Source organism: Amblyraja radiata, chromosome 15, assembly GCF_010909765.2.
Source record: "Amblyraja radiata isolate CabotCenter1 chromosome 15, sAmbRad1.1.pri, whole genome shotgun sequence".
Taxonomy (NCBI): Eukaryota; Metazoa; Chordata; class Chondrichthyes; order Rajiformes; family Rajidae; genus Amblyraja; species Amblyraja radiata.
The window spans coordinates 49890360-49916200 of NC_045970.1; the positions used below are offsets into that span (position 1 = coordinate 49890360).

General features: G+C 46.3%; 1 protein-coding gene across 1 annotated transcript; it reads right to left on the reverse strand.

Moving 5' to 3' along the window:
- Positions 1–1416: 1416 nt before the first annotated feature.
- Positions 1417–25807, reverse strand: ppa1 (inorganic pyrophosphatase 1). The gene is made up of 11 exons (XM_033034416.1): positions 25676–25807; positions 24311–24375; positions 20989–21042; positions 17127–17246; positions 15000–15086; positions 12724–12850; positions 11642–11769; positions 7849–7934; positions 6866–6935; positions 3617–3656; positions 1417–1610 (listed from the first exon to the last, which is right to left on the reverse strand). Exons 1-11 carry the CDS (start codon positions 25731–25733, stop codon positions 1579–1581), a joined length of 867 nt encoding a protein of 288 aa, XP_032890307.1. The 5' UTR covers positions 25734–25807; the 3' UTR covers positions 1417–1578.
- Positions 25808–25841: the final 34 nt, after the last annotated feature.

Consider the following 25841-nt stretch of genomic DNA (forward strand, 5'->3'; position numbering starts at 1 on the left):
CCCCCCCCAGCAATGAAGGCAAGCATATCAGGCACCGCCTTTACTACCATATCTACATGCTGCCATCTTAATGTGCCACGTTTCTGAATTGCTGCAATCCTTGGTGATGGTACTTTCTCTGTGGTTATATTGGGAATTTTAGGGTTTAGAGTCATTTTAGGCTTCCATGTACCTGCTGCTCATCCTTGTTGGAAAGAAAACCAGGTTTGGGAGAGCCTGCTGGAGCAGCCTTGGTGCATCCTGTAGATGGTAAGCACCATGGCCATTGTGCGTTGCAGGGGCTGAATGTTTTGGATGGTTGGTGAAATAGATGCCCGATCCACATTGACACATTCTTTATGGATAGGTAAGGAAAGGAGGGATTATGGATCACATTGCAGGCAGAGATTGATTTAGCATCATGTTCGGCACAAACATTGTGGGCCCGTTACTGTGGCGTACAGTTTAGAGATGCAGCACGGAAACGGGTCCTTCGGTCCACTGAGTCCGCACCGACCAGCCAGTTTATAGTCTAATCCTCATGACCCTCAGAAGGCCAGATGGTGAAAGAAGCAGGAAGTTAGTGCAGGGTCAATATTTGTGTCTTGGTGGGTGGTTGATCGGGAAGTGATAATGATTGTCTGGAATTTGCAGATGCTGGTATTTCCACACACTGGGTGTATGAGGATCATGCTCATCTCTAAGTATTTGAGGTGTTCTAAATGTATCTTTATAGGTTACAAAATAAAACAGTGCTGCAGTAGCACAGGTCAGGAAGCATCTCTGGCGAAGAGAGATAGGTGGCGTTTTGGGTCAGGACCCCTTTTCATGTCAGTTCCACATTGGAAAGAGCCTCTTAACCGTGATTTTTAGTTTTACAGGTACAGCATGGAGACAGGCCCTTAGGCCCACCAAGTCTGCACCGACTAGCAAGCAATTTTTGCCCCGTACACTCACTACCCTACACACTAGGGACAATTTACAATTCTTACCCAAGCCAATTTACCTACAAACCTGTACGTCTTTGGGACATGTGTGGAGACCAGACGTCACGGTGAGAACGTACAAACTCCGTACAGACAGCTACCGTAGTCAGGATCGAACCGAGGTTACCGTTAGTTATAATTGACTAATACCCAGGGATGCAGTGTTGCAGGAGCTCACCAGAACCTCTGTTTTAAAAAAAAAGCCAAAATAAACCAGGGAATTTTAACTAGCTGGTGTGTCAGCTAGCTGGATTGTCAGCACTCACAAACCAGTATAATCACATTTGACATCTGCAAGGGACAGGCCCCACATCAACAACAGAAGGTTCCCAAAATAGACATTTTACTGAGCTCTGCCAAGAGATTAGCAGGTTCATACTTGAGAGTAATTGTAACAGCTTGACCATAATCCACCATGGACCTTGATTAATATCAAATTGAACAAACTGAGCAAGAGTGAACATTTATTTATTGGGAGCCACACTTTATAATTATCCAAAGTATATTCTACTCTTCACAGATGTACATTAAGTAGTAGTCTTCGCTTATCCCTTTTTTTGAACCGAGAAGCAGCAAGAATTTGGACGACAACAGCCAAGACCAAGTACCTCGCTCAATTCTTCTTCCCGTACCACCACAGGTCCACTGCAGGGAGAAACACAAACGGCAAATAAACGCACGTGCAAATGTTGCTCCTCGTGTCAAAAACGCGTTACGAAACCACGCCGAGGAAGACTTAGCAAGGTCTGTCCACGTAGTGCAGGGGATGGGGCTTCAGGCTGGGTCTGCCTTGGAGAAAGTCCACAGTGGACTCCCCCATAACTTAGTGGTCGGCCGCAAGTCAGTTTGACCACTTGACTAGGTTTGTAGGCTAAGTGGCTTGGTATAAATGTAAAATTGTCCCCAGTGTGTGCAGGATAGTGTCGATGTGAGGGGAACGCTAGTCGGTGCGGATTCGGGGGGCCGTATGGCCTGTTTCTGCACTGTATCTCCAAACTAAACAAAACATTATCTAGGCAACAAGCTGAAGACTGTATTTTGCAACTGGCTTCTGGCCAAGCTGGTCCAGTACAACATAGAGCTGAGGTTCAAAAAGACGAGGGTCTGGCCGCATTTGTGGAATATGGTGAGCAATTTTGGGCACCATATCTGAGGAAGGATGTGCTGGCTCTGAAGAGGGTCCAGAGGAGGTTTACAAGAATGATCCCAGGAATTAGTGGGTTAACATATGATGAGTGTTTGACAGCACTGGGCCTTTACTCGCTGGACTTTAGAAGGATGAGGGGCAAACCTCATTGAAATGTACCGAATAGTGAAAGGTTTGGATAGAGTGGATGTGGAGAGGATGTTTCCACTAGTGTCTAGGACTAGAGGTCATAGCCTCAGAATTCCTATAGGAAGATGAGGAGGAATTTCTTTAGTCAGAGGGTGGTGAATCTGGAATTCATTGCCACAAAAGGCTGTGGAGGCCAAGTCAGTGGATATTTTTAAGGCAGAGATAGATAGATTCTTGATTAGTACGGGTGTCTGGGGTTGTGGGGAGAAGGCAGGAGAATGGGGTCAGGAGGGAGAGAGAGATCAGCCATGATTGAATGGCAGAGTAGATGGGCCATGATGTTGCTCCCATCACATACGACCTTATGACAACTACAATACTGGGATCAATCCACCAAAACCATGTTTAATGTATTGTAGGCGCTTTGGTTCACGAGGGGCATGTATTGGGCCTGAGCTACAGGGAGAGGTTGAGTAGGCCGGGACTCTTCCTTGGAACTCATGAGGATGAGGGGTGATCATGTAAAAATCATGAGAGAAATAGATCGAGTATACGCACAGTCTCTTGCCCAGAGTAGGGGAATTTCCGTTACTTTTTATTTCTGACGAGGTCTAACTGTACTAACACAATGAAAAGACATCTTGCAGACATGGGTAATATTACAGAAAATATAAGGGCAAAATACTGGAAATTAACCAAAAATACTATGTTCTGAACAGACTTTAACAGTAATTTATCAACCGTGATATGGTAGCCGGTTTCAATTGCACTAGAACTGAATTTTTAACAGCTTCGCTTGCCACAGACAACGCTGTGTCTTTTGAAGTGATGTAAATCCATTTTTGTTAGTTTAGTTTGCAGACACAGCACGGAAACAGGCCCTTTGGCTAACTGAGTCCACGCCGACCAGCAATCCCCGCACACTGACATTATCCTACACCTCCACACACGAGGGACAATCAATTTTACCCAAGCCAATTCATCTACAAACCCGTGCCTCTTTGGAGTGTGGGAGGAAACCGGAGCACCCGGAGAAAACCCACGCATGTCGCAGTTGTAAACTCCGTACAGGATCGAACCTGGGTCTCTGGCCCTGTAAAGCAGCAACTGTACCTCTGTGCCACTGTGCTGTCACAGTGACCCAGCCTATTCTTGACCTGCCAAGTGAGCTATACCTGGCATGGACATTTGGTCTTTATTGTCCAATGCAATTAGATTGCACAATGAATTCGCCACGGGAGAACTGTGGAAATGGTACATAATCCAGATGATCCCATCTCTTAGTTATAATCGAGTATTATAAAAGAGTTCAGTAAAAGTGCTGGGGAGGTGCCACTGACTAACGGAACAACGAGAGAGTCCAGAAACCACTCACGATTTGCTGCCGTCGAGTCGCCCATTCCAAATTCTGGCAACTGCACAAAAATAGACAAAAGTTTAGAAATGTTTTAATTTTAACCGTAACATCAAATGGAACAAAAGCAATAACAGGAGCTTGGCTGCAACCTTCACCTGGTCCGCCCTGTTTCGACGAATGCAATCAACCCGGCATGTCCTACAACTTTAGGCTGTGCATGCCATACGCAAGAAGAAGAAGGAGCTTGGTCTTTGAAAGAACTAGCCATCAGAATTACTCCCACAGTTAGGCCCAAACGGCTGGAGGAACTCAGCGGGTCAGGCAGCATCTCTGGAGGAAAAGGATGGGTGACGTTTTGAGCCGGGACCCTTTCATCAGATTCCCACATTCTTCCACCCGAATCCAAGATTCTTTTTTATACGGTACGATAGAACTTTATTTATCCAGAGAGGGAAATTGATCTGCCAACAGATCAATTAAAAAAACAACCCACAAACTATATGAAACGGACGATGGACTGTTGGCTGGCTCAGCGCCGGAAGCGGAAACTTAAAAAAAATAAAATGTGGCCCTTCGGCCAAAATTGCCCCATTGCTGACCAACATATCCCATCTACACTAGTCTCACCTGCCTGCATTTGGCCCATATCCCTCTAAACCTGTCCTATACATTTTCATGTGTCGGAAAGAACTGCAGATGCTGGTTTAAATCGAAGATAGACACAAAATGCTGGAGTAACTGAGAAAGACAGGCAGCATCCCTGGAGAGAAGGAATGGGTGATGTTTCAATTCTTCAGACTGAAGAAGGGTCTCGAACTGAAACGTCACCCATTTCTTTTCTCCAGAGATAGAAACAGAAACATAGAAAATAGGTGCAGGAGTAGGCCATTCGGCCCTTCGAGCCTGCACCGCCATTCAATATGATCATGGCTGATCATCCAACTCAGTATCCTGTACCTGCCTTCTCTCCATACCCCTGATCCCTTTAGCCACAAGGGCCACATCTAACTCCCTCTTAAATATAGCCAATGAACTGGCCTCAACTCCCTTCTGTGGCAGAGAGTTCCAGAGATTCACCACTCTCTGTATGAAAAGTGTTTTTCTCATCTCAGTCCTAAAGGATTTCCCCTCTATCCTTAAGCTGTGACCCCTTGTCCTGGACTTCCCCAACATCGGGAACAATCTTCCTGCATCTAGCCTGTCCAACCCCTTAAGATTTTTGTAAGTTTCTATAAGATCCCCCCCTCAATCTCCTAAATTCTAGCGAGTACAAGCCGAGTCTATCCAGTCTTTCTTCATATGAAAGTCCTGACATCCCAGGAATCAGTCTGGTGAACCTTCTCTGCACTCCCTCTATGGCAATAATGTCCTTCCTCAGATTTGGAGACCAAAACTGTACGCAATACTCCAGGTGTGGTCTCACCAAGACCCTGTACAACTGCAGTAGAATCTCCCTGCTCCTATACTCAAATCCTTTTGCTATGAATGCTAACATAACATTCGCTTTCTTCACTGCCTGCTGCACCTGCATGCCTACTTTCAATGACTGGTGCACCATGACACCCAGGTCTCGTTGCATCTCCCCTTTTCCTAATTGGCCACCATTGCTGCCTGTCCCGCTGACTTACTCCAGCATTTTGTGTCTACCTTCTATCCATTATTCAGTTCTCCTGTGAACGTTATTAAATTTGGTTCCATGAACCTTGTTGCAGCAGCATATATAACCATACTCGCACCCCACCTCCTTTCCACTTGCTGTCTTGACAAATACTTATTTTCATACAGGTTCACTAACCCTGCAATTTAAAATTTCTCATTAAAAATACCATGGATTTTGTATTTCAAATCTCCCCAAACCTAATTCTGGGAAATAAGGCTAAGTATTGGAAGAGTCAGTGGGTGGAGTCAGAGTTTATAATCCCAGGTTTTACTTTGTATCCCTTCTTCACCTAGAGACATCTTCCAGTCTTGCCGCATCTCCTTGGTCACACGGTTTCACAGACCGTAACTCAGCGGGCCAGGCAGCATCTCTGGACTTAAGGAATGGGTGACGTTTACGGGACGAGACCCTTCTTCAGAATGAAGTCAGAAGAAACGTCACCCATTCCTTCTCTCCAGAGATGTTGCCTGTCCCGCTGAGTTACTCCAGCTTTTTGTGTCTACCTATCTAAATGTTTCTTAAACGTTGCAACAGTCCCAGCCCCAACTACCTCCTCCAGCTGCTTGCTCCACACACCCACCACCCGTTGTGTAAAACAGTAACCTTCCAGATTCCTATTAAATCTCCCCCCCCCACTGTAAACCTATGTCCTCTGGTTCGTGATTCCCCTTCACTGGGCAAGAGACTCGACCTAGTCTATAATAGTCTACCTAATCTATTCCTCTCATGATTTTGTACATAAATCTGATACACGATACCTGATATGCTTGGGAGATTTATCTCCCTTCATACATCGTAGGACATCCTGCACCTCTTCACGATAAAACAGAAATGCCTTCAGGACATTTCCATTACATTTCCCTCTAAACCTTTCCTATCCATGTCCCTGTCCAAACATCTTTTAAATGTTGTTATAGTACCTGCCTCAACTACCTCCTCCTGCAAATCGTTCCATACACAGACATCAGCCAAGTCAGTGGATATTTTTAAGGCAGAGATGGACAAATTCTTGATTAGAACGGGTGTCAAGGGTTATGGGGAGAAGGCAGGAAAGTGGGATTAGAAAGCAGAGATCAGCTATGATTGAATGGCAGAGTAGACTCGATGGGCCGAATGGCCTAATTCTACTCCTATAATTTGTGAACGTGTCCAAATATCAGACAATTGTCTGTTTCCTGTTATGCTCTAGGTAGATGAAGGTATTTCAAATGTATGACACAACTAACATACACTAGAAACCACAAATAGACACAAAGTGCTGAAGTAACTCTGTGAGGCCGGACAAAGTTTCTGTAGAAAAGGGGATGGACGATGATTCGGGTAAGGACCCTCAAGTCTGAAGAAGTGTCCCAACTGAAACGTCACCAGCTCTGAAAAAGGGTCCCAACTCAAAATGTCACCCATCCTTTTTCTCCAGAGACGCTGCCTGACCCGCAGTGTTACTCCACCACGTTGTGTCTATTGTTGGTATCAACCAGCATCGGCGGTTCTTTGCTTCTAGAGACCACATAGTAGCATTTACAAGGCACACGTCACCAGCTCGCATCCGAGACCAAACAGCAAACGATTGCTGTTGAAATGGGTATCCTTTTGATCAGTGTACTCACTTTATTCAAAAGAGTAGCAGCATCAGGTTCAGAGCACAGGGACGGGCTGCCAGACACGGTGGTGTTTGTACTGTGAAAAGAAATGAACGTTTGGTAAACAGGCCAAAGGCTAGGGCAGTTAGACATATCACAGTGGGGTCAAAAACAACACTTCACGCTGCCTCGGCAAGGCCGCCAGCATAACCAACGACAAGTCTCACCCTGGTCACTCCCTCTTCTTCCCTCTCCTCTCAGGCAAAAGGTACAGAAGTGTGAAAATGCACACCTCCAGATTCAGGGACAGTTTCTTCCCAGTTGTTATCAGGCAACTGAACATTCCTCGCACCAACTAGAGAGCGATCGGTTCTGAGCTACTATCTACCTCATTGAAGACTCTCGGTCTATCTTTTATCGGACTCTACTGGACTTTATGTACTAAACGTTATTCCCTTCATCCAGTATCTGTACATTGTAATCAATCATGTATAATTTTAGTTTAGTTTAGAGCAGGGAAACAGGCCCTTCAGTGCACCGAGACAGTGCCACACTGCCATCCCCGCACACTAACACTATTCGACACACTAGGGAGAATTTACAATTCCTGCAGAAGCCAATTAACCTACAAACCTGCACGTTTTTGGAATGTGGGAGGAAACCGGAGCATCCGGAGAAAACCCACTTGGTCACAGGGCGAATGTATAAACTCCGTACAGACAGCACGCGTAGTCAGGATCAAACCCGGGTCTCTGGCGCTGTGAGGTAGCGACTCTAACGCTGCGACACTCTTGACAGATGTTGATGGCAAACACAGAATACCCATTTCCAACACAAAAGATTCAACCCTTTCACAGCCAGTGCACAGACTCTTCAATCTGTCCCCACATAAGTTGTCCAAACAACAATTAACAACAGGTCACGTTAAGATCATGCATGACAACAAAGTGTAATATTCCCTTTAGATTAGCCTGTGTTATCTCCATTTCATCAGTCATTGTAACACTTACCAGTTGATTCCTTTAGTTGGGGATTGTTTCATTATCAGAGCTTTCCAAAAAGCATGTGTGCTTTTGATCACCTTCATGGCAAAGTCCTGAAAGCAAAGACATTGTGTGTTAGAGTCAGGGTGATAGAGGGTGGAAACAGGCCCTTTGGCCCAACTCGCCCACACATGTCCCAGCTACTTTAGTCCCACCTGCCTGCGTTTGGTCCATATCCCTCCAAACGTGTCCTATCAATGTACCCGTCTAACTGTTTCTTAAACTATTTCATTAACTGTGTTAATAAACTTCAACGCACCTGCTCAACTAGTAATTCCAATGGCAATCAACCCACAGGCCGCTTGTCGAGCAGACAGCTCATGAGGGTACGTACAGAGTGGGGGATTGTTGCGGGAATTTGAGGAAAGACATTCTTGCCAGAAACTTAGGAGTAGTCATGGACTCAGACCTGAACTTCAACAGCCACATAAAAACAGTCATAAAGTCAGCCTACTATCACCTAAAGAATATATCAAGGATTAAAGGACTTATGTCTCAGCAGGATTTGGAAAAACTTGTCTATGCATTTATCTTCAGCAGGCTCGACTACTGTAACAGTGTCTTTACAGGTCTCCCTAAAAAGTCGATCAGACAGCTGCAGTTAATTCAGAACGCTGCTGCTCGAGTCCTCACTAAGACCAAAAAAGTAGATCACATTACTCCAGTCTGAGGTCTTTACACTGGCTTCCTGTCTTTCAAAGAATTGATTTCAAAATACTACTGTTGGTTTACAAAGCACTGAATGGTTTAAGGCCAAAATACATTTCTGATCTTCTGCTTAGCTACGAACCACCCAGACCTCTCAGATCGTCTGAGACAGGTCTGCTCTGTGTCCCCAGAGTCAGAACTAAACATGGAGAGGCAGCATTTAGTTTTTATGCACCACATATCTGGAACAAACTCCCAGAAAACTGCAGGTCTGCTGCAGCTCTCAGCTCTTTTAAATCTAGACTGAAGACTTTTCTGTTTGCCGCTGCCTTTCAGTAAACAATACAATTTATTAATTACCTATATTGCACTGTAACTTCGATTCCTGGTTTTATTCTATTTTAAATATGTTATTTGATTGCTTTTAATTTTGTAATTATTTTATCTGAATAATCTAATAATCGTTTTACATCTAAATGTCATTTCATATGTGTTTCTTTCCAATGCTTATAATGTTTTATGTAAAGCACTTTGAATTATTGTTGTTGAAACGTGCTATACAAATAAACTTGCCTTGCCTTGCTATTGAGGGAGTGTAGCGTGGGTTCACAAGGTTAATTACCGGGATGGCGGGACTGTCATATGTTAGAAACATAGAAAATAGGTGCAGGAGTAGGCCATTCGGCCACAAGGGCCACATCTAACTCCCTCTTAAATATAGCCAATGAACTAGCCTCAACAACCTTCTGTGGCAGAGAATTCCAGAGATTCACCACTCTCTGTGTGAAAAGTGTTTTCCTCATCTCGGTCCTAAAAGATTTCCCCCTTATCCTTAAACTGTGACCCCTTGTTCTGGACTTCCCCAACATCGGGAACAATCTTCCTGCATCTAGCCTGTCCAACCCCTTAAGAATTTTGTAAGTTTCTATAAGATCCCACCTCAATCTTTTAAATTCTAACGAGTACAAGACGAGTCTATCCAGTCTTTCTTCATATGAAAGTCCTGACATCCCAGGAATCAGTCTGGTGAACCTTCTCTGTACTCCCTATATGGCAAGAATGTCTTTCCTCAGATTAGGAGACCAAAACTGTATGCAATATTCCAGGTGTGGTCTCACCAAGACCCTGTACGGCTGCAGCAGAACCTCCCTGCTCCTATACTCAAATCCTTTTGCTATGAATGCTAACATACCATTCGCTTTCTTCACTGCCTGCTGCACTGAAGAAAGCGGGATGGCGGGACAGTCATATGTTGATAGAATAGAGCAGCTGGGCTTGTATACACTGGAATTTAGAAGGATCAGAGGGGATCATATTGAAACATACAAGATTATTAAGGGTTTGGACACGCTAGAGGCAGGAAACATGTTCCCGCTGTTGGGGGAGTCCAGAACCAGAGGCCACAGTTTAAGAATAAGGGGTAAGCCAATTAGAACGAAGACGAGGAAAAACTTTTTCACACAGAGGGTTGTGAATCACCCATTCCGTCTCCCCAGAGAAGCTGCCTGTCCCGCTGAGTTACTGCAGCATTCTGAGTCTATCTTCAGTTTAAGCCAGCATCTGCAGTTCCTTCCTACAGCACAGGAACAGGCCCTTCGGCCCACAAAGTCCATGCCAAACACGACGACAAGACCAACTCTTACCAGCCTGTGCATAATCCATATCCCTCTGCTTCCTGCATATGCATGAGCTTATCTAAAAGTATCATTGGTTTCTGTAACAATGTAATTTGTCCCTAGTGTGTCGGATGATGGTCGGTACGGACTCAATGGGCCGAAGGGCCCGCGTCCGTGCTGCATCTCTAAAGTCGGTATTTCTCTGAAGAGTCCACGCCGATCAACAATCACCCGTACACTCGTTCTATCCCACACACTCCAGGGACTTAAGCCAATTAACCTATAAATCTACACGTGTTTGGGATGTGGGAGGGACCGGAGCACCAGGGGAAATCCCAGGCAGTCACAGGCAGAACGTGCAAACTCCGTAAACAGGCCAAAGTCTATAGCAGTTAGACATATCACAGTGGGATCAAAAACAACACTTCACGCTGCCTCGGCAAGGCCACCAGCACAACCAACGACAAGTCTCACCCTGGTCACTCCCTCTTCTCCCCTCTCCTTTCAGGCAAAAGGTACAGAAGTGTGAAAACACACCTCCAGATTCAGGGAGTTTCTTCCCAGTTGTTTTCAGGCAACTGAACCATCCTAGAGAACGGTCGGCCCTGAGCTACTATCTACCTCATTGAAGACCCTCGGTCTATCTTTTATCGGACTCTGCTGGACTTTATGTACTAAACGTTATTCCCTTCATCCAGTATCTGTACACTGTGGATGGCTTGATTGTAATCAATCATGTATAACTTTAGTTTAGTTTAGAGCATGGAAACAGGCCCCTCAGTGCACCGAGTCCATGCCACACTGCGATCCCCGTCCACTAACAATATCCGACACACTAGGGATAATTTACAATCCTTACAGAAGTCAATTAACCTACAAACCTGGACGTTTTGGAATATGGAAGGAAACCGGAGCATCCGGAGAAATCCCACAGGGAGAATGAATAAACTCCGTACAGAGAGCACCCGTAGTCAGGATCGAACCCTGGTGTCTGGCGCTGTGAGGCAGCAACTCTACCGCTGCGCCTCTGTGTCATGATGAGACAGAAGTAAAATGGATCAGGACATATTCAGTTTAGAGATACAGCGTGGAAACAGGCCCTTCGGCACACCGAGTCCTCGCCGACCTGCGATCCCCACACATTAACACTATCCTACACACACTCGGGACTATTTTTTACACATACACCAAGCCAATTAACCTGCAAACCTGAACATCTTTGGAGTGTGGGTGGAAACCAAAACTCTCGGTGAAAACCCACGTGGTCACAGGGAGAACGTACAAACTCCATACAGACAAGCACCCATAGTCAGGATCGAACCCGGGTCTCCGGCGCTGCATGGGCTGTAAGACAACTCTACTGCTGCGCCACCGCGCCGGTCCCTCATATATATGCGAGGAGAGTAGGAGGATGGGCATGGATTGGAAATCGAGTCCAAGGACAAGAAGAATCTGCACTACCTTAAAACAGCGTAGAGAACCAGAAGCCACAATACCTTGTCCTTGAATTCGGCGTTGAACGCAAACTGGTTTTCAGGTTTACCATCAGGCAACTTGTATCGTTTGAACCAGTCAACGGAGGCGGCAAGATATCCCGGTTTCAGCCTTTCCACATCATCGATATCTGGTTGCGAAAAATCAAAAAGTGCGGTAATTTGGATCTTTCTCTGGGTGGCACCATCATCAAAGTTTAAAATAAAAGATTTAACGTCTCCTAACGTAAAGATAACCAATGATCCCCATCACTGTGAACAACCGTGACGAAGACTATTTTATAAATGGGAAGAGAATCCAGAAATCGGAGGTGCAAATGGACTTGGAAGTGCTGGTGCAGGATTCCCAAAAAGCCAACTTGCAAGTGGAATTGGTAGGAAAGAAAGCAAACTCAATGCTGGCAATTATTTCAAGAGGAGTGGAATACAAAAACAGGGATGTAATGCTGAGGCTCTATAAGGCGCTGATAAGGCCGTATTTGGAGTATTGCGAGCAATTATGGGCGCCATATCTGAGGAAGGATGTGCTGGCTCTGGGACTTTAGGACTTTGGAGTTACAGCGTGGAAACAGGTCCTTCGGCCCACCGAGTCCAGCAATCACCCCGCACACTTACACTATCCTCCTACACACACTAGGGATAATTTATCATTTTACTGAAGCCAATTAACCTGCAAACCTGCAGTCTTTTGGAGTGTGGGAGGAAACCAGAGCACCCGGAGAAAACCCACGCAGTCACAGGGAGAACGGACATACAGACAGCAGCCGAGGTCAGGATCGAACAGAAAAGTAGGTGCAGGAGTAGGCCATTCGGCCCTTTGAGCCAGCAACCCCATTCAATATGCCCATGGCTGATCATCCAGAATCTGTACCCCGTTCCTGCTTTCTCCCCATATCCCTTGATTTCGTTAGCCCCAAGAGCTAAATCTAACTCTCTCTTGAATACACCCAGTGAATTGGGCTCCACTGCCTTCCGTGGCAGAGATGGTAAAGAACCCGGGTCTCTGGCGCTGTGAGGCAGCAACTCTACCGCGTCGCCCACCAGGAGTGCATGAGTTAGGCAGGTAAAAGCCCGCGTGAACTTACTATTAAATTGATCTGCCTCAGGATCTTTGATATCAATGGCAATAATTTTCCAGTCGGTTTCACCTTCATCAATCAAAGCCAGAGTCCCCAGAACTTTAACCTGGATCACCTCACCTCTTGTGCACACCTGAGAACAAACAAATGGAACAAAACCAAAAGCATTCAATCGTCCCAGGCTGTGTCTAGGAGCCGACCTTTCACTGTCAAGACAAGCAAATCTCAAAAGAGAGGCTGGGATGGAGTGGATGTGGAGAGGATGTTTCCACTCGTGGGAGAGCCCAGGACCAGAGGGCACAGCCTTGGAATAAAAGGACATTCTTTTAGAAAAAGGGGATGAGGAGGAATTGTTCTTTGAGCCAGAGAGTGGTGAATCTGTGGAATTCATTTCCACAGATGGCTGTTGAGGCCAAGTCATTGGGTATTTTTAAAGCAGAGATTGACAAATTCTTTATTAGTAATGGGCCTGTCCCACTTAGGCGATCTTTTTAGGCGACAGCCGAAAAAAATGTCAACACGTTGAAAATTATTCGGATACAGTGCCAACAATTTAACTAAGTTACAGAGATAGGTTGAATAAGTTAGGTCTTTATTCTCTGGAGCGCAGAAGGTTAAGGGGGGACTTGATAGAGGTCTTTAAAATGATGAGAGGGATAGACAGAGTTGATGTGATCAAGCTTTTCCCTTTGAGAATAGGGAAGATTCAAACCAGAGGACATGACTTCAGAATTAAGGGACAGAAGTTTAGGGGTAACATGAGGGGGAACTACTTTACTCAGAGAGTGGTAGCGGTGTGGAATGAGCTTCCAGTGGAAGTGGTGGCAGCAGGTTCGTTGGTATCATTTAAGAATAAATTGGATAGGCATATGGATGAGAAGGGAATGGAGGGTTATGGTATGAGTGCAGGCAGGTGGGACTAAGGGAAAAAAAAAATTGTTCGGCGCGGACTTGTAGGGCCGAGATGGCCTGTTTCCGTGCTGTAATTGTTATATGGTTATATGGTTAATTTGGGCTGTCATAGGTTGTCAAGTCAAGTTTATTCGTCACATACACATACGAGATGTGCAGTGAAATTAAAAGTGGCAATGCTCGCGGACTTTGTGCAAAAAGACAAACAGACAACAGTCATAGGTGCTGTTGTAGATTGTTGCCAGGTTAACGTAGGTTGTCGCCAGGTGACGTAGGTTGTCGCTGGTGCTGACTTTGGTGAATTCCATTGTCCTAGCCGCTGGCAGTCGCCTAAAAGAAATCGCCTAAGCGGGAGAGGCCCATAAGGGTGTTTAAAATTATGGGCAATCTCTCCCTCCCATCCCCTCACCTCACCTTAAACGTATGACCAATGGCTCTAGATTCCCCTACTGGGCAAAAGACTAAAGCGGTTACCCAATCTATTTCTCCCATTCCTCTGAAGAGTCAGACTTTGCTGGAGGAAGACATCTTGTGGAATGTCTGATTTGCCAAACCTTCACACTCACTTTATTTATCCTGGCGCCTGCACTCGCATCCCAGGCTGTGGTGCGTTTAAGAAAGAACTGCAGATGCTGGGAAAATCGAAGGTAGACAAAATATGCTGGAGAAACTCAGCGGGTGAGGCAGCATCTATGGAGCGAAGGAATAGGTGACGTTTCGGGTCAAGACCCTTCTTCAGACGGGAAAAAGAAAGGAAGTAGGCGGAGACAGTAGGACTGGTGGGAGAACTGGGAAGGTGGGAGGGAGAAAGCAAGGGCTATCTGAAATTAGAGGTCAATGTTGGGGTAAACTACCCAAGCAAAATATGAGGTGCTGTTCCTCCAATTTGCGCTGGGCCTGACTCTGGCAATGGCGGAGGCCCAAGACAGAAAGGTCAGATTGGGAATGGGAGGGGGTGTTGAAGTGCTGAGCAACCGGGCGATCAGGTTGGTTAAGACGCGAACCCGGTGGGCCGAAGGTGTTGTGTCGACACTGTATCTCTAAACTAAACTGTAATGTTCGAGGATAGTCAGGGATACACTTGGAACAGTAAGTTGCAAGTGACGACCTTCAAGTGACTGAACCGAATAGAGGTAAAAGACTTCACAGGTAACTGTCCCTTCACACATATTTTAACAGAAGGTAGACTCAAAATGGTGGAGTAACTCAGCGGGATAGGCAGCATTTCTGGAGAGAAGGAATGGGTGACCCTTCCTATCCCCAGAAATGCTGCCTGTCCCACTGAGTTCCTCCAGCATCTTGTGTCTATCTTCCTTCATGCACATTTTAACAGAAGATATTTTCTAAACACCAGCTGAAAGCTGCCATACTTTGGTTCCGATTTCACAGACATCAATAGGATCATTGTCTCCAACATATCCAGTCAATTCATCGGTGTGCTTGGGGTCTTCCCATGTCTGGAGAGAGAAAAGCAAAGCAGGAGTTACAGGGAAAGTACTGGTTTAACTATTCAGTCTACAGTATTCACCAAGTTCAAGTTCAAGTTCAAGTTCAACTGAGTTTATTGTCATGTGTCCCTGATAGGCCAATGAAATTCTTGCTTTGCTTCAGCACACAGAACATAGTAGGCATTTACTACAAAACAGATCAGTGTGTCCATATACTATAATATAAATATATACACACATGAATAAATAAAATGATAGTGCAAATAACAGATAATTGGTTATTAATAATCAGTTTTGTCCGAGCCAGGTTTAATAGCCTGATGGCTGTGGGGAAATAGCTATTCCTGAACCCGGTTGTTGCAGTCTCAGGCTCCTGTACCTTCTACCTGAAGGTAGCAGGGAGGTGAGTGTGTGGCCAGGATGTTGTGGGTCTTTGATGATACTGCCAGCCTTTTTGAGGCAGCGACTGCGATAAATCCCCTCGATGGAAGGAAGGTCAGAGCCGATGATGGACTGGATTGACCACAACTAGAGTGCGGTCCTGAACTACTATCCACCTCATTGGAGACCCTCGGACTATTTTTGATCGGACTTTACCAGCTTTGTCTTGCACTAAACGTTATTCATGTTATTCCCGTTATCACGTATCTCTGTACACTGTGGATGGGTCGAATGTAATCATGTGTTGTCTTTTCACTGACTGGATAACACGCAACAAAGGTTCACTGTACCTTGGCACACTTGACAATAAACTCAACTCAAACCAAGACACATAAATTAGTTTTAGTTTTAGTATTAAAGATATGGTGTGAAAACATACCCTTCGGCCCACCGAGTCCACCCTGACTACGATCACCATACACTAGTTCTATCCCACACACGAGGCACATTTTATAGAAGCCAATTAAACTGCAAGCCTGCACGTCTTTGGAACGTGACCCAGATTCAAGCCTGACTACGGGTGCTGACTGTGCGGAGTTTGCATGTTCTCCCCGTGACTGCATGGGTTTTCTCCGGGAGCTCTGGTTTTCCTCCCGCACTCCAAAGACGTATATCTGTTTGTTGGCTAATTGGCTTGGTAAAATTCTAAATTGTTCCTAGTGTGTTTAGGATAGTGCTAGTGTAGGGGGATCTCTGGTCGACACGGACTCGGTGGGCCGAAGGGCCTGTTGCTGCGCTGCATCTCGACACGGAGATAAACTAAAAAGCTATTACTTGTCCCCTTGTCCCTCACCCGAAGATGCTGGGCCTGACTTCTAACCTACTGGCCTTTAAATGACTCCCACGTCAGATGAAGACTGATCCAATAACAGTGGCCGCCAAGTGACCCTCACCAGCTCCGGCCTTACACTGTTGTAATCAGCCTTTCCCCAACTTAGCACTTTGCCTCAGAGTTCCTATCTAAAAATCAAAACCTCTAATAATAGGAACAATAACGGAAGCGAGGAAATGCATTTCAAGTGGTAATAGGATATCACCAATAAACGAGAATGTAACACGGGCACAATCGTATCAGTATTTACATGGATGTTATACATTTTTAAGATAGCAATATTTTCCCACCCCTTTCAGCTGCTGTCTCAAATTGCCAGAGACCCGAGTTTGATCCTGACCCTGGGTGCTGTCTGGGTGGAATTTGCACATTTAGTTTAGAGATACAGCACAAAAACAGGCCCTTCGGCCCACCAAGTCCGCGCCGACCAGCGATCCCCGCACACTAACACAATCCACACACACACTAGGGACAATTTCACATTCATACCAAGCCAATTAACTCCTGCACCTATTTTTCTATGTTTCTAAAACATTGGAACAGATATAAGGATAGGACAGGTTTCGAGGGATATGGCCAAATGCAGGCAGGTGGAACATATAATATAGATGGGTAGGGCATGTGGTTCGGCGTGGGCAAGTTGGGCTGAAGGGCATGTTTTTCCACGCTGTATGACTAAACCATTGCAGTACCTACATCAAAGTGAAGAGCTGACTCATCTGAATCAAGTCAAATGTAGCTATTTGCACGTGCAAGAACAATTTAATCGCACTCACCTGCGGCAGGGCACCGTAATTCCAAATATATCCCTTATAAGGGAAAATATTTGCCACAAATCGCAGGTTCCCCTTTTTAATGTCTTGCTTAATGGGATTCAAGGGTTCCATTGTTGCAATCTGAAAACAGAAGTTTGGTGAAGAAACATTGTCCGTTGTCCGACGCCAGCAACGGCAGCTGACGTGCCGGTTAACAGCAGGCACTAGACACGAGGGAAATCCGGCACGTCCCCAGAGACGGTCACCAATTAACACAGAAGCACCACGGAGAGCATTCTATTGTATTCACCTCGCATCGCAGCTTGCCATGGCAACAAACAAAAAATACCTCGTAAATCTGCTTTAAACCTACCTGTTCCATCTCAATGCCATGCACTCTATATGGAGAAACCATGGAGTGCAGATGCTGACTAATACACAAAAGAACACAAAGTGCTGGAGTAACTCAGCGGGTCAGACAGCATCTCTGGAAACATAAATAGATTTAAAAAAGACAATATTTTTGTCTTTGCGGTGTGTGTGTGTATAAACACACACATGTATATATCTTCACACACTCACACACGCGCGCATGTAGGAAGGAACTGTTGATTTGTTGGTTTAAACCTAAGATAGACACAAAAGACTGGAGTAACTCAGGGGGGCAGGCAGCATCTCTAGAGAGAAGGAATGAGTGACGTTTTGTGTCGAGACCCTTCTTTAGTCTCCAGAGATGCTGCCTGGCCCGCTGAGTTACTCCAGTTTTTTGTGCCGGTTTTTTACCAGCATCTGCAGTTCCATCGTACACATAAATAAATTCTTCCTCTCCTCCCTTCTAAAGGCACACCCTTTTATTCCTCTGGTCCTGGACTTTCCCACTAGACTCTCCCACCCCAGGCAGGACTCTCTGGCCTGGCAAGGATCCAGTTTCACTAGTAATAGAGCCACCTGCCAATGCAAGGGTCAGGATATCACACTTTAGTTTATTTAGATTAGAGGTACAGCGGTGGAAACAGGCCCTTCGGCCCGCCCATCAGCAATCCCCCCTACACGAGGGACGATTTACAATCCTTAGAAAAGCCAATTAACTTACAGACCTGTACGTCTTTGGAGTGTGGGAGGGAACCGGAGGACCCCGGGAAAAACCAAGCGGGTCACGGGGTGAACATACAAACTCCGTAGACAGTACCCGTAGTCAGGATTGAACCCGGGTCTCTGGCGCTGTAAGGCAGGCCGCTGCGCCACCGTGCCGACTGTTTGGCCAGGGTTCAGCTTCATTGGCAAGCAGTTCGTTGGGGATTGGTTGGCTTGCCTTTGGCAAGCGACTTTACAATCAGAAACAATAGCAAACACCAGCAATCACGGTTGGCTGGCTGCCTGGACATTCCAGCCTGAGGCTGAAGTTCACTTGCAAATCCTCTAACCTCGTCTACTGTATTCGTTGCTCAGGATGTGGAGTCTTATGCATCGGTGAGGCCAAACATAGACTGGACAATCGTTTCGATAAACACTTTTGCTCAGTCCGCCTAGACATACCTGATCTCCTGGTTGCTAGACACTTTAATTCCCTCCCATTCCCACGCTGACCTTTCTGTCCTGGGTCTCCTCCGTTATCAGAGTGAGGCTAAACGCTAATTGGAGGAACAGCACCTCGTATTTCGCTTGGGCAGCTTAGAGGTATGAATATTGTTTTCTCTACCTTCAAGTAACCCCTGCATTCCCTCCTTCTCCATCGCTCCCCCACCCGAATCGCACCAGCTTCTCGTTTACACCCAACAGCTAAAAAAGGCCTGTTTCCTTTATCGTCCTTACTTTTTTGCATATCTTTCATTCATTGTTCTTTATCTCTCTACGTCATCGTCTATATCTCTCGTTTCCCTTTCCTGTGACTTTCCATCTGAAGGAGGGTCTCGACCCGAAACGTCACCCATTCCTTCTCTCCAGAGATGCTATCTGCCCCGCTGAGTTACTCCAGCTTTTTGTGTCTATCTTCGGTTTAAACCAGCATCTGCAGTTCCTTCCTACACGCTCCCATTAGTTTTCTCCGAAACTAATCATAGACCAACAGATCCTCCCCTCTCCTAAACCACAACCTCCCTGCTGTAATATGTGAAGAGCATTTCTGTGTAATCCTAAACCACAACCTCCCTGCTGTAATATGTGAGGAGCATTTCTGTGTAAACCATTAATCCCAGATGTCAAATCAAGAAATTAACTTAGATTATGAAGCCATGTGGGGAAAATGACGTTGAGGAAAAGCTAAACTTCATCTACATCAGGGATACATAGATTCTTGACTGGTATGGATGTCACAGGTTATGAGGAGAAGGCAGGAGAGTGGGGTTGAGAGGGGAAGCTAGATCAGCCATGATTGAATGGCGGAGCAGACTTGATGAGCCGAATGGCCTAATTCTGCTTCTATCACGTATGAATTTATCAAACAGAAGGCGGTGAAAGACAACTTCAACCATCAGAACCCAGACACCATTTTAAGGCATGCAAGTATCCAGCAATTTGCTGTTTTTCCCCCCTCAATTCCAGCTCCCCCCCCCCCCCCCCCCCCCCAGCTACAATCAGTCTGAACAAGGGTCCCATCCCGAAATGTCACCTGTCCATTTTTCTCCGGAGATGCTGCCTGACCCGCTGAGTTACTCCATCATTTTGTGTCTATCTTCAGTCGATACCAGCATCTGCAGTTCCTTTTTACATTTACCCATCAACTAGCTTTTATGGTCAGCTGCACATAGAAATTTGGAATTTGAAAATGCCGCCAATGCCGAGCGACTCGTGTACATTGTCTCAGTGGACTACGTCTAGACACTTTGTACTCAGTCTGAACGAGGGTCCCGACCTGAAACTTCATCCATTCCTTCTCTGTTGTCTGTCTGTCCCGCTGTCTTGTTGATGCTGTCTGTCTCGCTGAGTTACTCCAGCATTTTTTGTCTATCTTCAGTTTAAACCAGCAGCTGCAGTTCCCTCCTACTTCATTAAAGGCTTGGGCCTAGATATTGTAATACTTTGCTAAATTACCCCAGCATTGTGTGTGTGTATCATTTGTATAACATTACGAGGTTCAAATATAATGAGGTCCACCATCTTTTGCCCAGGGAGGAGAAGCAAAAAGCTAAAGCAGATGCTGATTTAAAACCTGCTTCTGGTGAGTAGAGAACAAATTATTGAGAACCTGTGGGCCAGCTTCTTCACAAAGAGGGTGGTGATTGTATGGCACGAGCCAGAAGAAGTGGTTGAGACATGTAGAATTACAACGTTCAAGATATTTGGATAGATATTTACATAGATAGGAATGGCTTAATGGAATAGGGTCCAAATGCAGGCAAATGGGACTAGCATAGATGGATATCTTAGTTTGCATTGAAGAGTTGGGCCCAAGGGTCTATTTATGTGCTGCACTAGTCTTCAGTTCCTATGTCAATATAGGTCCACTACCGATGTTCCGGCTACTGGTGGTTCAGCACCTCATTTAATCTGGACCCCCCCTCCACCTTTCCGGGAAGTTCCCCTGAAAACGTGGCGCCTAGGCCGGGTGAGGCTGCCGATATCGACCTCATCCGAACTTCAGCGCTGTTCGGCGGTTCGAATTTGCCAGCTGTGGCCGGGGCTCTGGAACTACGGCCCGGCCAGAGCCGGCAGATCCGTTCCCATCGCCGACATTGCGGGTCTGTATCTCGGCCCCCCTCTGTTGGCCCGGCAAGACGGATAATAAATGGCAAAGCTCTGGAACCAAGGGGGCCGGAAAATCAGTGGTGGACCTGTAACACACTCAATACAACTTTAGAGTGTTAAAGAATAGCTTGAAATGAGAACAAATGGCAAGTTATTTAAAAACCAAATGACATATTAATGGACAAAAATGTAGAATTACCTCCATCTTGGCATTGGTCCAACGAGGAACTTCAACAACCATGTTAAACACATTCTGCAGGGGAATTCACAGTTAAGTATTAGCGAACACAATTTATTAGAGACCCACCATTTTGCCTGCTGACACATACACATACTTAAACAGGTACCAAAGGTCAGAGTAATCACAGCAATAAATGAATGGTACTATTTCTTTAAGATTAGCTATGAAGTAACTATGCAATGAACTATCAAAGCAACGCCTTTAGCTGGGAAGCAACACGATTGCAAAATGTCTGCAAATGAAACCATATTTAAGGGTTGCAGATTATAACAGCACTTGTCGACTCAAGCTGAAGAAGGGTCCAGACCCAAAACGTCATTACCAACCATCCTGCCAACAAGATGGGAGAGCAGTCCTGAGCTACTACCCACTACATTGGAGACCTTTAGACAATCTTTAACCGGACTTTACTCTGTGTTAATTCACTAACACTTGAAGCAAAACAGCCATATAGGCTCAAACAGGAAGGAAACATTTTGGGTCTCGACCCAAAACGTCGCCTATTCCTTTTCTCCAGAGATGCTGTCATTCTACCGTTGCTCCATAAAGAGTGTCCTGACACATGGCATCCTGGTATGGTATAGCAACAGTTCTACGGATGACAAGACGACTCTGCAGAGAGTCATCAACACAGCCCAGAAGATCACCAACACACACCTGCCTGCCCTGGAAGAGATCGATAGCTCTCGTTGCCTGCGGAAGGCATCACACATCCTAAAGGACTCATCTCAACCCGCACATCACTTGTTTGCCCTTTTGCTCTAAGGAAAGCGTTACAGGTCCATCAAATCACACACCACAAGATTAACAAACAGTTTCTACCCCAAGGCCATCACCACTCTGAACTGAACACACAGCCCCCAGAGCCAATATTTTGTACTGCCACAACACTACACTGAAATATTGCCCATTATGACGACGTTTTCTTGCCGTTTTGTTATTCGTTATTATTTATCTGATACGTTAGAGTTCCGCTCGGGCAGTGCGCCTGAAATTTTGTTGTATATATTTACAATGACAGTAAATTGTATTATTATTATTATTATCACCTGCAGGGTTACTGCAGCATTTTATGTCTATCTATGGAAACAAACCCTTCGACCTAATTTGTTCCTGTCGACCAAGATTCCCCATCTATACTAGTCTCACATGCTCACTTTTGGCCCGTATCCCTCTAAATCTTTCCTATCCCAAGTAGTCTTGACCTATTATCTGCCTTATTATCCTTCAAACTATCTTTCATTGCACTTTATCTTGCACTAAATGTGATTTCCTTTATCATGTATCTGTAAACTGTGGATGGCACAATTGTGCTCAGCTACTGTTTATCCGCTGACTGGTTGGCACGCAACAAAAAAGCTTTTCACTGTACCTCGGTAAACGCAACTATAAACTAATCTAAACGTTCTCCGGAGATGCTGCCTGACCCGCTGAGCTACTCCAGCACTCAATCCTCAGCACTCAAGCCTTTGCAGTCCGGTTTACGAATCTTTATACAAGTTGGATGTAACAAATCGGGGACAGGAACAAAATAGAGGTTCAATTCTGGCCTCCAGCCCCCATCTGTGGAGTTTACCCCACTTTTCCAGTGACTGCACGGGTTTACCCGCGTGCTCAGGTTTCTTCTCGCATCCCGGAGGCACGATGGAAGGTTTGTTACAGGGCTAGATTATGCTGCTGGAAGTGTCTGGTGGGGAAAGAAAAAAATCAGATGGTACTAATGGGCACACGAGGGAGAAAAGTGTAAGGTGAATGAAGCACGGAATGGGATTGCTCAGCGACCCAGCACAGGCTGAATGACCTTCTACATTTCTTGTGGAAACGTATCAACTTCCTAAAGGATTGGACAGGCTAGATGCAGGAAAAATGTTCCCCATGTTTAAGAATAAGGGGTAGGCTATTTAGGTCTGAGATGAGGCAAAACTTCTTCACCCAGAGTTGTGAATCTGCGGAATTCTCTGCCACAGAAGGCAGTGGAGGCCAATTCACTGGATGTTTTCAAGAGATTTATATTTAGCTCTAAGGGCTAAAGGAATCAAGGGATATGGGGAAAAAGCAGGAACAGGGTAGTGATTTTGGATGATCAGCCATGATCATATTGAATGGCTGCCTGTGCCGACTTGAAGGGCCAAATGGCCTACTCTGGCACTTATTTTTCTGTGTTTTCTATGTCACGAGGATACGCACTTGCATCGTAAAACTACATCTGATCTCAAGATGTTTGGTTTAGTTTAGATATACGAGGCGGAAACCAATTAGCTTACAATCGTGCACGTCTTTGGAGTGCGGGAGGAAACCGGAGCACCCGGAGCAAACTCACCTGGTCAGAGAGAACGTCCAAACACTTTGTGGCTTTGTCGGTGCTCTCTACATGGCAACTCTTTGCCCACGTTGTGTGTGGCACGCAAAAACAAAGAATTTCATGGTGACATGTCACGTGCCATGATACAGTTTCATTCATTCAACTCCAAAGAGATGGCACCTGTAGTTAGGATCGAACCCTGATCTCTACTGCTACGCCGCTGCACCGCCCCATTATTACATGTACCCAGGTATAGTACAAAGCTTCATTTTACGGAATCAAGGGTCATGGAGAGAAAGCAGGAATGGGGTACTGATTCCTGAGGTGTTCCTGAGCCGCATTCAAGCTTCTGTAGCGTCTGCCTCACTGGGCCAGCGGGTAGGAGGGTGAGGAATGAAAGGTGTTGAGAATGTGAGACTACTCATTCAGTTAGGGAAACCTTCAAGCTTTGCTCATACATAAGTTCATGTTCTAGGATCAGAATTAGGCCTTTCAGCCCATCAAGAACTGGAGACCCGGGTTCGATCCTGACTATGGGTGCTGCCTGTACGTTCTCTCTGTGACCTTGAGGATTTTCTCCGAGATCTTTGGTTTCCTCCCACTCCAAAGACGTACAGGTATGTAGGCAAATTGGCGTATGCTTAAATTGTCCCTAGTAGTAGGATAGTGTTGATGTGTGGGGATCGCTGGTCGGTGCGGACTCGGTGGGCCGAAAGGCCTGTTTCCACACTGTATCTCTAAACTAAACATAAACCCGTCAATCTCTGCCTTAAAAATATCCATTGACTTGGCCTCCACAGCTGTCTGTGGCAATGAACTCCACTGCTTCGCTACCCTCTGACCGAAGAAATTCCTCCTCATCTCCTTTCTAAAGGTACGTCCTTTTATTCTGAGACTGTGCCCTCTGGTCCAGGACTCTCCCCAGAGATGCTGAGCAAAGGATGTGGATGGATGGAGCAAGAGATGTCATTTTATTACCTGTGACTCTGAAGCCCAAAGTGGGATGTCATGGAAAGGAGACAGGATCTGACCCTGGGAATTCCCTGCAAAAGACAACAATCAGATACAAGTACGATGAAATCTCCAAAACCAAGCACGCACCACCCTCACAACGACTACCAACTCCACCCTTCTTAATCTCTAACAAAACCTGTCGCTCTGCCCGATAGATCACCCAACCGGTTTCCTACAAACCTCCCCACCCTCTCTCCCTCCAACTAGTGCTTTCTCTTTCCTCAATTCAGCCTCTCACCTCTTTCCAGCCACCAATTATCTCCCCCCCCCTCCCCCCCCGGCCAGACTCCTTCCTCTTTCCTCAAATTCACACTCGTTTCCCGTCTCCCTCATCCATTTCCCCCCCTTCCTTCTCACATCCGTCTCCTCTCCCTTCCCCGCCCGCCCCGCTTCCTCTAAAACCTGGTACCCCTCCCCTCCTCTTTCCCCCTCGCCTCCACCACCACCCTCAAACCCAGCACACCCCCTCTAGTCCCCCACTCATACCCGCCAATCCACTACCCATCCCTCCACCCCAGTCTGCTCACCACCCCCACCTCTCTCCTTTACCCACATCCTTCTTCTGCAACCTCCCATTTATTCCCTCCCCAACTCCTATCCTCCACACCATCCCATCTCCTCTTCCCCCTCCCCTCCTCCAATCCTTCCTCCATTGCTCTCCTCCACGCTTTCCCCTCTACCTCCTCCACGCTTTCCCCTCTACCTCCTCCACGCTTTCCCCTCTACCTCCTCCACGCTTTCCCCTCTACCTCCTCCACGCTTTACCCTCTACCTCATCCATGATTTCTCCTCTACGTCCTCCACCCTCCCTTCTACCCTCCCCTCTCCCCCTCCACTCTACCTCCTCCACCTCCCCATCTATAAGATAAGATAAGATAAGATAACCTTTAATGTCATTCAGACCGAAGTCTGAACGAAATTGAAGCAGTCATACATACAATAAAATACAATAAAAAACAACAATAAACACATATTAACATCCACCACAGTGAGTCCACCCAACATCTCCTCACTGTGATGGAGGCAAAAGTCTTAGGTCTCCAGTCTCTTCCCACCTCTTCTCCCTCTGCGCTGAGGCGATACTATCCTCCACTCTACCTCCTCCACCCCCTTCTACAACCATCCCTACCCCCTCCAACCTCACCTCCACCCTCTCCTCCTCCTCCTCCTCCTCCACGTCATCCTCCCCTCTATCCCTCCTCACCTCCACCTTCCTTTCTACCACCTCCCTCCTTTCCATCCACCCTCGACCCTCTCCTCCATCCACCTTCTATGCCGCTCTCTTCCCCCCCTCCCGCTCCGTGTTCCCCCTGCCAGGCGGGCACTCACTGAGGTAGAGGCGGTAAGAGGTGGTGTTGCTCAGCCCGCGTTCCTCCACCCGGTACATGGCGCCGACCCACGTCCAAAGATCTTTGATCCACGCTCCGCCGGCTCGGCCCGCACCGCGCCTGCGCGAGCCCAACCCCCAACCCCCGCCCCCCGCCCCCGTCCCCCG

Coding starts and splice junctions, on each gene's coding strand:
- ppa1 (XM_033034416.1), bottom strand. CDS start 25,733: ATGTACCGGGTGGAGGAACGCGGGCTGAGCAACACCACCTCTTACCGC. Junction 24,376..25,675: donor CTCTTACCGCCTCTACCTCA/GTGAGTGCCCGC, acceptor TGTCTTTTGCAG/GGAATTCCCAGGGTCAGATC. Junction 3,657..6,865: donor CTGCTACTCTTTTGAATAAA/GTGAGTACACTG, acceptor ATTTTTGTGCAG/TTGCCAGAATTTGGAATGGG.